We start from the raw sequence: 13,511 nt of genomic DNA, 5'->3' as shown, positions 1-13,511 counted from the left end.
TTATTTTTATTGCTAAGCACGATTTCCTTTCTCGCCGCCCTTCCCTCAAACCGAGCTTACGTGATGCGAGAAGCGATTCGAAACGGATTGATCGCCACCGGGGACCGCTTGTAACCGGTGTGTGTGTGTGTGTGTGTGTGTGTGTGTGTGTGTGTGTGTGTGTGTGCGTCCGGGTCGCCCACCCTGGGTCCGGGGTGGGTTCATAAGTTCAAGCCCAAGAATTTGCTAACGGAAGCAAAAGTGAAACTGGAGTCGCGTCGTCATCGCGTTCAGTGGATCCAAAACCAGTAAGACAGTCAGACGAAAATGGGGAAAAAAACCCAAGAACGGTAACGAAGGAAGGGAAGTATTGATTGAAATCATCGACGGAAGGACACTATTATCGTCGACGCAGCATCGAATTGCGTTGTGTTGACTGTGTCGAACGGTGGCACTGTATTTAATTTTCTCGCTTTTCTTGCCAAATATCTCCCCATGAACAGCGTTTGTTGTTTCGATTTTTTCCATCGACACGGCACGGCGGAATTCATGTGCCGGGCGCCGTTGGGTGTGAAAATGGAATTTTGATTGTGAATTTCTTCCCGTCTCTTCCTCCCGTCGGTACCATTCGGGCACGTGTCAACGAAGCACTCGCGTCCCAGGGACTTTAGTAATTTGAAACCTATAAGGGAATTGGCACACACACACACACACACACACACACACACACACACACACACACACACACACACACACACACACACACACACACACACACACACACACACACACACACACACACACACACACACACACACACACACACACACACACACACACACACACACACACATACACACACACACACACACACACACACAATTCCAGCCGAGGAAGGAAGGGGCCCATTCACCATCACATGCTGGATGATCAAAAGAAAATCTTTTTCAAAACGGCCTCGAGTCTTGATTAGAAAATGAATTCGTCAGCTCCGGGATGATGAAACCCGGGGCCGGAAACCGGCTGTATCAGAAAACGATTAAAACGATTGATTAGTTCCCTGGAATGCTGGCACAAAAATTGAGCCAGCCATGCTGACGTGACAGGACAGACCAGGAAGTGGAGGGATGGAGAGGGCTTTCTAAATTCCAGCCCCAAAGCCGAGCGGCAACGGAATGGAATAGAGAATTGGAGACCGTTGGAAACTCGGGAATGTATAATGTATGATACCGTATGGCAAATACAGCCACACACACACACACACACACACACACACACACACACACACCAGCGCATTCTCGTGAACCGATATAAATATTCAATTACATTTCGGATCTGTCTGGACCGAACTGGTGAGTTCTTGTTCTTGCTGTTTTTTTTTTGTGAGCTTTTTTATCATTTTTCGGACCCCTAGCTAGGACCACTCGGCGTTGCATCCATGTATCGTCCATTAAACGGTTTATTGTTCGTCCGAAACAGTTACTATCAATTTCGTAACCCTTCGTCACCCGACCCCTTGCCCGTGGAAGGTAGCGACCGTTCGTAATTGGAATTACTACGTCCTGAGCCGTCCGTCCGACCGCTCCGAGAGCTTTACGCACCGCAAGGTCACTTTGATCCCCAGCCGTCTTCAATCCAGTGCGCTCGTGCGTGTGCGTGTGTGTGCGTTTGGTCTGAGAATCCAAGCAGCAACCAAGCAGAACACCACACACAGAGGGAGTGGTTAATCAAATTCCTTCCATGTTGTTTGAGGTTGCGGTTGGTTGCTGGGGAAGGGGAGGTGAGGTGCAAGGTAAACCACGTGGAGCCCACCGGGTGTCCTGCTACGGGAAGGTTGCGGACAGTCGGTCGCCAAACCAACATATGGCATAATTTATGAGTAGACCATTTGACTTTACGGCAGGGCAGGAAGGTTTTGCGGCAAGAGCTCTCGGTTCCTTGGATGTGGCCAGTGCGCAGTGATGGTTAGCCACTGGTTCGATCGTAAATTTGTTACACCGTTCGAGAAGGTAGCCTACCCCGTCCGGTTGGCATACTTTATGAGCTCACGTTTGCACCATAAAGAAAGGACCAGATTGTCATAAGTAACCATGAACGGAGAGTGGTTTGTTGGTGGTGCGTCTTTCAGCAAATAATCTAAACATTAATCTGTCTCTTCCGATTACAAGGAGAACCATTCCTTCCTTGGCGACAATAACGCTATCACTGGCACTACATTAGGTCCAAAGCGCTCCACAGCTTTTCATTACTAATGACGCTGGTCTGGTGACGTCGAGCACGAACAGACATTTACCGAGAGAGAGAAAAAAACAACAAAACGCTTCGATCGATGCGGAAACGTTCCATCCATCGCCATAATGCTCATTACTTCCAATCAATTTTCTCGTCACCGCGCGACACCCTTTTCCGAGCATCCAATGTTTTGTTTCCTAACCGTCGATCGATTTTCTTTCCTTTCCCCCCCCCCCCCCCCCCCTGGCGGTGAAAAGCGATACCATCCAACCGGCGGTGCCGAACGGGTAGATGCGCTGCTGTAAATCGTATCGCTCGATAGTCTCTCCGTTTCGAGCGAGAGACGTTCTACCACAATTTATAGCTTCCGCCCACTGGGGGTCCCGGTAGTGGCCTGGCAGTGTCCTTATAGGATGACAGTAGGACGGGATGTCGGTTGGTTGGCGGAAATCGAAAACAAACTTCTCATACTCCGTGGTGTTGGAAATCACTGGAGCATATTTTAGATCCGAAAATCGATTCGAGTGCGAATGCAGCAAAAGCAGGTCCACAATGGTAACAATCACGGTAACGCAGAGGTCGTAGCACACACACACACACCCATAGTGCGACAAAGGGTGTCGTTGGAATCGAAATTGAAATATTTTCAATTTTAGTGCTGCCCGGCCTAGGCGCAAGCGATCTTTACAACCCTACCGATAGATTGAAGCTAAGAAACTTGATGCTCAAACTGGTTCAATCGAGTAGCGAACCGTGGGAGCCGCACCACCCGCTGTGCCAGGCTCATCGCCGTTCAAGCACTCCATGAACCACATGCCATCAATGCCCGAAACCGAATCGGGGCTCATATGTCTGTGTTTCAAGTGGTGCGTGTTGCCAAGGCAGCAACCGTATCGTTCACACTTACCACACACACATACACACACACACACACACACACACACACACACGCGCGCGCACACACTTGAAGCTGTCTCGAGAGCGGCTAATAAAGAATGCTTCAAGGATTGGGAAACAACTTATCCGACGCCCAACGGACCGGTGCAGACGGGGAAAGCTCCCCGCAGCGGGATGGCGCGATGAAGTTTATCCTTTTTAAGGATTCACTTACCCACTTCGGACGAACGTGAGAACGCTGAGGTGCGTTGGGTGCAAGACACCGCCTGTGGAAGGGGAAGCGAAAAATCGAAGACTCTTCGCCGCTGAGTGCTGCGCTCGTTCGTAGGTGTTGAAGCGCGGTGAACCGGGGGTGTCTTGGCTTTCACCATGAAGCTAAGAACGCCGCAGGGCGCCCTCTTTGCCAACGCCAACATATTGACATTGATGCATATTTAATCAATACATTCAGAGGCGAGAGTAGATGTTCCCCCAAAGTCAACTTAGCCTCTTGGTCGTAAGGGTAAACACAGGCTCCAGGCGGTCCGTAAAGAGATACGCAGCGAAGTGAAAGTGATCAGACGCCAACCACGTGAGAGGTATTCTAACGAGACTGACCATCGGCGACGGAGCAGTGATTCGGGTGCGTTCTTTTTTTTTTGTGTGGTAAGAATGGTCCTGTGAATTCTAGACCATCAAGAGAGTATGGACTTGGATACCAGGTGTGTTTACTATTACAATGGATACCGCTTGGCTTTGATTTGATTTGGCTGGATTGTCTCATGATTCTGCTAATGGATTCCTTGTGGATAGTAGATTCCATTATTGGTGTACAAGAAATAGTTTTGTCATTTATTCCAGCAGAAAGGTTCTCTTATGTTCAATAGTGTGCCTGCAACGTTCTATATATTCTTTTGATAAATCTTTAAACAATTTAACAAGTTTAAACTCGATAGAACGCATTGGCTCGAGCTCATTATCTGACTTTAAATTACCGCTAGTGTGTGTAGTATGCTGTAGCCTTTTCTATTTTCTTCACTACGAAGATGGAAGATTACATTGTTTTTCCTTCAATCCTGTGTCAGCCTAAAGTTTTCATTCTGGTGGAAAGCTTTGCAGTAAAACTACTGGAAGCTCTGCAACCCCAGCCTGACAACGTATCTGATCAACGTATCAACGAGACGTATTGATTTTCGAATATCTCCGGATTCATGTAGAAGCAACTTCTATTAATTTCTGACAATGCATGTTCAGCTACATCCAGGCCAATTTTTATCATCGTCACCTTTCTTCCAATATGCTGTGGTGGATGTATGGCACGACCTAACATCATAATTCGTTCCGTCCTGAGCTCAATATGGCTCAACATGTCACAACATGTTTCAGTTGTTTCATGGTGGTTCACGCTTTGTTTAGCTTTGTGCTGGGGCCGGAGGGGTGAGGGGGATACCATTACACTAACAACAAGATGATCCGGGTGTATTTGGTCGTTGCTCTTTCGCTTGATCGAATTTATTGATGTTGATATAATGAAGGTGTTAGCTTTCAGAAACATCATTCAATTTTATTCCAACATGCTGGTTGTTTGTATGTTATTGAAAATGGGTTTCTTTCAACGTCGCAGACAGCTTCTACATATGCTCTCTGAATGCGTAGCGTACGTTTGCTAAAATTTACTTGTTTCGCCATATTGGTTTTTTCCAGTTTCAATCGATCGTCATGCTTTATGCATTTCTCCCCTCGCTTGCCATTTACCGAGTATGGAATATAACAGTGCACAAGTGATGACATAAATTTACATATTGTCGCCAACAACCAGCATCGATGGGAAGGAATCAATAAACTGCCATATGATAACATCAACACTTTGTAGAGCGACGTTCTCTTCTCTCTTTTTTCCTTTTCCCTGATTTCAACGTTAGTTATTATTTCAGGCGCACGTTTCCTCTACACTCCACCCTGCTCAGTAACGAAGGAACCATGTACAGTCTACCGGAGGCATCAGTTTTTATTTTAATTGAATTTTCAAGGTGTTGCCGACGCCATCGCATCGGAAAAACGAGCGTGCGCTCCGCAAACCACCCCCTTCCACCCATCGGTTCGACACTAATCGCAAGCGAAATTTTCATCTCCATTAATCATGATTAATTAAACAGCTCACCTTGGAGCACCTCCGTGTTGGGAGGGTGGGGGTGCCAATCTTGAAGTCGGCCTTGCACTCGCCCGGTCTATTTTACAACGAGCTAGGCGTCTCCATCGTGCAGATGGGAAGGCTGTCGGGCGCCTCCATCAGCCGGGCGCCTCCATATCCAATCAGCAACCAGGATGAGAAGCAATTTCGGCACGCCGCCCAGCAACTAATCCGGAGAAAGAAGGCAATTAAAATTTCACAAATTACTTTCCGGCGAGCGGGCACCGACCCGTTTCGCTCGTTCTTTTTTTTTCTTCCCCCTTTTTGCCGTCATTGTTTTGGTGGTGGCGCAATTCTGCTACTTGCCCTTGCCCTCCGTCGTTCCCGGTTTTTTTTCCAGATTTTTAAGTCTTCTCTGCGCGCTCGTTCCGTGACCTCGTGTGCTGGCAAATTGCGCACTAATGATTCAGCTTATGTTGCCCTTTCTGGTAGTTTGTTTAAGTTTAAGCGGGGGGGGGCCGCTTGGCGTCATTATTTATTTCTTCTAGGCTCACTGCAATGTGGCGGTCGCCAGTAAACATTGGCCTGGCGAATGTTTCCTTTGAGCGACCTGTCTGTAAAGGTAACGTGGTTGGTTACAGAAGCAGCGCAAGCATTTCCTCATTTTAAACATTATCCCGGACCCAGTCCGGCTGGCGCATGGTCGACTTATCTGAGGCCATTAATTAGGATGTAAGCTCTAATATTTTCCCAAAACGATTCGCTCCGTAATACTAGAATGGCTGATGCCTACATGCTGGGGCATAAAATTAACATTAATTAGCGCAACCCTCGCGAAGGAGTGGCTAGCTGGGACGAAGCGAAACCTACCGCTAGGGAGTGTGCGTGTGTTCCTTTGGAGTATATCTTGACATCCTTCTAAATTCAACAGAGAACAACACATCATGAATAATTCTCTGCTTAAATAGCACTCGCCAGCCGGGCTCGCTGAGAACCGTGCAGTTGCGCTCCCACTAATTGTTCCTTCTTTTGATAATAGCCAAAACATAAGAATTTCCAAAGTATCAAGCAGCTAAAAAAAGGGGGATTTTAAACAACTTTTGAAGGAACAAACAACAAAAAAAAGTGTATCTACATCCGCCGGTCTGTGGCGGTCTTCTTTGTCTAGCAAAGTTCCTCAAGTTGCTAGTTCCGAAAGACGCCGCCACGGGGAGAGCAAAAGCAAACTCGGAACGGCAACAGTTTCGGGGGGAGGTACTCCACTTCCCAACGGCAACAAAGCAACTTTTCCCCGCCGGAACCGACCGCTACCCGCGGCACGCTTATCTATTTCCATGTCAGAGTTTGGTCCATTTGAAAACAATTTTCCGACAAAATTACGCAAACATGCTCCCGTTGTACTTGCCCGGTTCCGAGAACGGCCAAACTATGGCCGGAACGCAACGCGGGCGAGCAGAAACCGGCGAGCATGGTCATGCTTCGGGGCACGTTTCGGTTCACTTTTGTTCCGTTTGCACAAAGCATACCTGTGAGCGCGAATGTACGCCAAGGACTATCCCTAAAATGTCCGCAGATTTGTTTAGCCATTCTGCCTAGCCGGGAAGAAGCGGACTTTCTTGAGCGCACGGCGTCCAGAATGCGGGAAGTTTCGAGGCGCGAACCAGGGATTTCGAATGCAAGAGTCCCCCGTGTGAGTTAGCTGGTGTGCTTGCATATTGGATGAGTCCTTAAACTAAAAAGATACTAAATGAATGAGATGGGAAGCAGCAAGACCGACAAGCTTTTTAGGGCAGTCTGTCTTTTCGACGCAAACATTCAAGCCGAGAATGGAATGAAGCATTGTGAGACATGTCTTTCGGCTAGTTGTTTTTCTATTGATGTTTTTTCCCAATTATTCAGACTCGTGGCCAAAGAAATTAACCCAATCCTTGTTTAATCCTCTTTTTTTGAATAAAGAACTAAACATATTTGGTTTTTGTTATTTTTTCTTCCCCAATTTTTTTATATAATGCTTTTTCTAAATGATCTTACTGGGTATGCTTCACACCATTTTTGTAATCTATTTTATCTAAAACCACCATCATGCACTTGATATCGTCGAAAAGGCTCGTTCCGCTCGTTGCAGTATTGAAACCATTTATGTAAATGATTTCTTTAGTAGCTCTTGTTTTAATCTACAACAGCCACAAAGACTAAAACTTGAGTTGACCCATTTCAAATGTGAATGCAGGACGACCTACTCCACGAATGATGTTCAGCCAGTGTTGGCGGATAGGATACCAGTTTCTCGTTAAACCTTTAAACAAACACTTCATGCCGATACCATATTCAGTTCCAACAATGGTAGCATCCAACCGCTTCAACGCGAAGCGCATCACTAGCTGGCGAACCAAAGTATCCTGGTTCGCGTGGAAGCACTTCTCGTGGGCCAGCTTGTTGAAAGTTTCTACCACCATCGTTAAACCTTGCGCAAACTTTCCGCAGATTCCCCGATGTGCTGCTGTTTACACTTGCCAGCGATGGAAGCATATCACACGTACCGGACCACTGTTTCATGGCGGCGAATACGAAGAGGACCTCAGCCCGAATGTGTACTGGCCAACACACACTGACCAACCAACCATTGGCAGGATTCGCATTCAGTACGCAGTATCGAACTGGTGCAATGGTTCGTCAGGTCCCATATCTGTCGGTGATGAAGGGGAGTTTTCCAAAACCACTCACGCCCGCAGAGGACGCGTTCTCTAAAAACACTATCTATTACGTGCTAGCTGGTGTGGAGTCGTATGACCACAGGATGAGACCACTGAAGTGATTTCAGTGATAGCGGATACGCCGGACTGCCCTGCTGCTGCTGCTGCATGCTGCTGCTGCTGGGTGTGGTACTGTTCGTTTGTGGCCGAGTCCATTTGGTTGCTTCGTTTCCGGAATGCTGAAATGTTTCACCGCTTTTTTTTGTTGACTTCAGTTTGCTACACCAGTCGATTGCATGGACTGCAGTTGAATGGTGCGTCCATGATTTCTAACTGAATGTACCGTTTCGATGGAAGATCATGCACGATACTAACCGATTCTGTGAACACTAGTTCATTTCTTGCTCGTTGCGTGTCCGCTTCATGTGCATTGATGCAACTGTTTTCGACAATTTCCATTCTGCCACACGATGAACACAAATACAAGCAACGTGCACTAACCTACAGCTATACCGAACGTTTGTTAATGGAAGGAGAAAACCGATTCCACTATCTTTCTGATCGTCCTTACCCGCCACCAAGTTTCTGTTCACGTTAGCTTGCTGGAAAAATAAATTCTACTCGTGTTTGCACAGGAAGCTGTGGGAGGAGAGAAGCCTTTAAAAGGGTCTGACAACATTGTGAACGTGTAACAAGTAGTAACAAAAGTAATAAGATGAACGAGATGGGAGGTTGTTTGTTCTAGCTCTTTCTTCAGTGTACACGCTATTGCGCATCTGCCAAAGACAGCTCGGTGTAGTTGAAAAGAAAAACAAAAGTCTTTGTTTTCCACTGGGATATTAAAAATAGAACACGATGAAGAATGAATTGAATTTAAATGATGCACTCAACGGTTGACTGGTGCAGAAATGTTTATTAACAAGGATTTGCTTTTTCTTCAAACAAGTTTTGGTTTAGTATTATATCGAAGAAGTTCTGTATCAAATCATTAAAAATTATTCATATTGATATGGATCACTTGGAGAGAGTTTTACTAACGGCTAGAGTGATGGCAAATGTTTCAAGGGAACATCTGCCCATATAATCATCGTCCGCCAGATCATTGACTGCGATTCCACCAAGTCCCTCAGCCTTCACGTACCGCGCCTTGTTTGCAGCGCTTTCAGGGTCCTCGTACGTCAACCAAATTCCGTTTTCCCCTTTTCCATCAGGAACACGGAACGCATAGGGACCAAATCGGGGATCATGGACCTTGTGCATGGCATTTGCCGCTGTACCAGAGGGGTTGGCGAGTATAGAACACACTTCACCGTAGCTATAGTATCCGGCGTAGCTAGAGTACGATTTGATCGGTGACGGTCCATCAGCTTTCACGGGAGGTACACCAGTCGTGCCCGATTCTTTCACCAGCTTCCATCCACGAGCGTAGGTGGGAATACCGACGACGATCTTCCCCGGAGCTGTCCCTTGTTTAGTCCACGCCTGCACACTCGCTTCGATGTTTTTACCGGGAACTCGTCCTAGTGGCTCATAAAGTGGAGCCAAATAGTCTGCTTCATTTGGGTTACGTTGCGGAATTTGTTGGTCGAATGCATTGATGCTGATGTACTGTAGGTGTAGATTGTTCAGCTTGGGAATGTCTAGGAAAATGGTCTCGTTAACATGTGGCAACTGTGTGTATCCTAGCTCTAGCTTATCATGGTCAAATGCGGTTTTCAAATCTCGAACAAGTGATATGAACTGCTCACGATGCTCGGTAGCCTTCGTATCGAGTACTGTATCAGCATTGCCTTTTGGTTTCGATTGAGGGAACTGCCACGCGAGATCGAGACCATCGAAACCGTATTCCTTTAGCAGATTGCGCGTACTGTCGATGAATGCCGCTCTTGATTCACTCGATTCCAGCAGGGACAAGTACTTCGCGGACGAATTCTCCCGTTGGGACAAATCATAGAATGCCCCGACGCTCAAAAACACCTTGAGTCCCGGAAACCGATACTTTAGGCCCGTTGCAACCCGGAACTGTCCTTTTCCAGAATCCAGATCGAGCGCCGCATTGAGAGGCTTCAGGCGATAAGTGGTAGAATCAATACCGGCATACCCATACACTAAATGTGTGCAGTACGGCAAAGCGGACGCTAAGTCTGATAAGGTCACCTTACCGGAGAGAGCATCTGTGAAAAGAAGCACAAAAGTTTAACACATGCACGCCACCGTTGCTGATAACAATCAGTGCCGTTTGGGATCATCTCCTCAGTTGTGTATTATCATTCTCTTTTACGGCTTCCTGATCTACTATTATTCTTACCTGATTTAAGCGAAGCTTCTCCATCGTAATAGCAAAGAACTTTTGGCACATTTGACGCACTAGTGATCATAGTGCAGGCCATGATAACTATCAGCACTATCATCACATTACTTCTCGCGGTTTCGTTCATCGTTAGAACAATCGCCAGGAAAGACAAACTATTGATAGATGAAATTACGTTCGCAAAAACGAGCTTTATTGTGTGAAGGTGAAAAGTAAACTGAAGCAGAAAGCAGTGGAGCGGGAATTTATAAAGTCTATGGGCAGCTGCTCATGCGAGTTACCAACCTAGTAACGTTGTTGGGGTACCCCCACGAAGCAGCATAAGTAACTCACTTAAACCTTGGCTTGGGTTATGGGAACCCGAGCAATTAGCCTGGAATACAGGAATGACCAACAAGTAAGGGGCAATTGAATGATGACCTCTAGCAATTGCAAGTACCTCAAAAACGAAATTGCGTTTCCACAAAAACGTTCTGCTCACGGTTGCCGCACGTGCAAAGGTATGCACACATACAAACAGCGTATATGAAAGTAAATAACGCAATGTATGGCGTGATGTCGCACGAGTAAAAATTTAATAATTGATCGCGCCATAGTCTTTATCATGAAAGTGTTTAATGTTAAGGCGTGCAGAGGTCAACGGTTATCGCTTCAAAAACTGGTTATGTTTTTGAGGAACAAAAACAAGTTATTTTTGAAAGGAACGAAGCCGGATTTTAAAACCGGAACTTTGTTAATCATAGAGCGCTGACCGGCACTCTGATTAGCTCAGATAATTATACAAACGGCAAATATAGCTAAATGAAATGTGCTCTATAACTGATCAATGCATTTATTGGAAATCTCAAATTAGTAACGAAGATTAACATGCCAACATCAAATCGTATTCTGGACTATTTTACAGGTTTTGTCTCACAGCTCGAGTAATGGAAAACTTCTCGCCCGTGCAGCGTCCCAAATAGTCATCGTCTGCCAGATCATTGACTGCGATTCCGCCAAGTCCAGCAGCTTTCACGTATCGCGCCTTGTTTGCAGCACTCTCTGTATCTTCATACGATAACCAAATACCGTTCGCCTCATTTTCATCAGGAACACGGAACGCATAGGGACCAAATCGGGGATCATGTACCTTGTGCATGGAACCTTGTTTGGTATCGGTCAGGATGGCACATACTTCGGTGAAACTATAGTATCCGGCATAGGATGAGAGCGATTTGATCGGTGATGGTCCATCAGCTCGGACGGGAGGAACACCGGTCGTACCAGATTCCTTTATCAACTTCCATCCCCGGCCGAACGTAGGAATACCGACGATGATGTTATCGAGCGGTGTTCCCGCAGAGCTCCACAGCTTCACTTTTGCATCGATATTGTTACCTGGGGTCCGTCCCGGAGCTTCGTATATCGGAGCCGTGTAGTCAGCTTGCTCAGGATTACGTTTCTGGTTGTTCTGATCAAATGCATTAATGTTAACATACACCAGCAAGTCCTTCAATTGCTCAATGTCCAGGAAGAAACTTTCATTGACGTGCGGTGGAATTGTATATCCCAGGCCTAATCCATCAGTACCAAAGGCTTCACCTAATTCACGAATTAGCTTGGTAAATCCATCCCGATACGCGTAACCTTTCGATTCCAAGATGTGGTCGGTAGTTTGCATTGGTGCCGGCTGTGGAAACTGCCACGCGAGATCGAGACCATCGAAGCCGTACTCCTTCAACAAAGTACGAGCACTGCTCACAAACGCCGCTATGGAGTCATTTGATTCCAACAGAGCCAAGTACTTCTCAGACGTATCCTTCTCGGTCAGATCATAGTAGTCACCGACGCTCAAATACACCTTGAGACCAGGGAACCGACTTTTAAGAGCCGTAGCTGCACGGTATTGGCCTCTTCCTGTGTCCAGATCGAGCGCTTCATTTAGGGGCTTTAGGCGATAGGTTTTCGAATCAATTCCAGCATATCCATACACTAGATGCGTGCAGTACGGCAATGCTTGCTCTATGTCTACCAAGGTCACTTTACCGGTCAGGGGATCTGTAATAGTGCGAAGAGAAATTTGTGTCACTTGAACCGGGTGTTGTTAAAGCATTCTCGCATCGTTCCATACCATCCTTTAAAGCAGCTTCACCATCATAGAAACACAGAACTTTTGCGCCATTCGCTACACTCTTAGCATGGACGGTGTATGCTAACACCGCTAGAACTAGCACCAAGGAGCCAATTTTCAACCCCACCATCATTTGAAGTGTTGACTTCAATATTCTTCTTTCTGCAATGTTTACACAACTGAACCAGATTGCGATCAGGACGCCTCTCTTATAGCACGTTCCCACAGAATTCCGACCAAATGAGAAGGCTTGAGTGAACGCGGAGAGCTCTCAACTGATAAGGAATTTGGTCACTCAGCACAGTATGTAACGTGAGCTACGATGATGCGGATGGTTCCTTATCAAATAAAAATAAGACATCATGATGTCAGATTGTTTAAAGCATTATTAACATTTAAAGCATTTTTCTTGTTTTCGGTGTGTGATTGTGTGCGAATTATTTAAAAAAATACTATTCTTGGGTAGTCAAGACAAAAGGACATAGCGGTTTCACTCACCTTTTTCTTTGTAACAAACATTGTGTTCTGTTATCTAACTGTTCTGTTATTATGTTATTTGTAGCTATAAGCACAAAGATGCGTGCTCTGTTAAAAAAAAAAGACTCGCTTGTTATTTTGTAGAAACGGATTCATATCGTTTTATTTTGGTAATCTTAATTGAATGTTACGTTCAGTCCAGCGAACGAGCTGGGCTATTGTCTAATTCGTACAATCGTGCACTCCATCCTTCACAGTCGATACTTGGCCGCACGCAGAATGGGGAACTTGTCGCCGGAACATGTGCCACGGAAATCATCGGCCGCCAGATCATTGATCGAGATGCCACCCAATCCCTTCGCCTTCACGTAGGCAGCCTTGTTACCGGCACTTTCCGGATCTTCGTAAGACACCCAAATACCGTGCTTTCCGCTCTCGTCCGGGATACGGAATGCGTACGGACCGAAGCGCTTCGTCGGATCGTTCACCTTGCGCAACGGATAATCAGCTCCCTTGGAAACGGCATTGCTTGGGTTGGGCAGCATAGAGCACACTTCACCGTAGCTGTAGGTGCCCGCCGCTCCGGTATGCGGACCAGGAGGCGCAGGGCCATCGGCAGGAATCGGTGGTGTGCCCGTGATGCCCGAATCCTCATCCAATTTCCATCCGCGACCGTACGTGGCGATACCGACGACAATCTTC

At 46.5% G+C, this 13,511-nt stretch overlaps 3 protein-coding genes across 3 annotated transcripts in view; all 3 read right to left on the bottom strand.

Moving 5' to 3' along the window:
* Positions 1–8,773: 8,773 nt before the first annotated feature.
* Positions 8,774–10,413, bottom strand: LOC125952358 (chitinase-like protein Idgf4). The gene is made up of 2 exons (XM_049681804.1): positions 10,220–10,413; positions 8,774–10,085 (listed from the first exon to the last, which is right to left on the bottom strand). Exons 1-2 carry the CDS (start codon positions 10,347–10,349, stop codon positions 8,926–8,928), a joined length of 1,290 nt encoding a protein of 429 aa, XP_049537761.1. The 5' UTR covers positions 10,350–10,413; the 3' UTR covers positions 8,774–8,925.
* A 618-nt stretch (positions 10,414–11,031) lies between these two features.
* Positions 11,032–12,499, bottom strand: LOC125952361 (chitinase-like protein Idgf4). Its single transcript, XM_049681807.1, has 2 exons — positions 12,333–12,499; positions 11,032–12,259 (listed from the first exon to the last, which is right to left on the bottom strand). The coding sequence occupies exons 1-2, from the start codon at positions 12,463–12,465 to the stop codon at positions 11,121–11,123; spliced, it is 1,272 nt and encodes a 423-aa protein (XP_049537764.1). The 5' UTR covers positions 12,466–12,499; the 3' UTR covers positions 11,032–11,120.
* A 425-nt stretch (positions 12,500–12,924) lies between these two features.
* Positions 12,925–13,511, bottom strand: part of LOC125952352 (chitinase-like protein Idgf4) — a 1,857-nt gene continuing 1,270 nt past the window's right edge. Inside the window, exon 2 of the mRNA XM_049681797.1 lies at positions 12,925–13,511. This exon is cut by the window's right edge and continues 757 nt beyond it. Coding sequence (XP_049537754.1) covers positions 13,061–13,511 — 451 coding nt within the window. The 3' untranslated portion in view covers positions 12,925–13,060.

The sequence above is a fragment of the Anopheles darlingi genome, chromosome 2 (assembly GCF_943734745.1).
Source record: "Anopheles darlingi chromosome 2, idAnoDarlMG_H_01, whole genome shotgun sequence".
NCBI lineage: Eukaryota > Metazoa > Arthropoda > Insecta > Diptera > Culicidae > Anopheles > Anopheles darlingi.
Note: the sequence above shows the minus strand (reverse complement) of the source record. Positions and strands in the feature narration are given on the sequence as shown.

Excerpts from the sequence above, each read along its gene's own strand:
- LOC125952361 (XM_049681807.1), bottom strand. The coding sequence starts at position 12,465 with ATGATGGTGGGGTTGAAAATTGGCTCCTTGGTGCTAGTTCTAGCGGTG. Across the intron at positions 12,260-12,332 it reads TGAAGCTGCTTTAAAGGATG|ATCCCCTGACCGGTAAAGTG; the intron begins GTATGGAACGAT and ends GCACTATTACAG.
- LOC125952358 (XM_049681804.1), bottom strand. The coding sequence starts at position 10,349 with ATGAACGAAACCGCGAGAAGTAATGTGATGATAGTGCTGATAGTTATC. Across the intron at positions 10,086-10,219 it reads AGAAGCTTCGCTTAAATCAG|ATGCTCTCTCCGGTAAGGTG; the intron begins GTAAGAATAATA and ends TTCTTTTCACAG.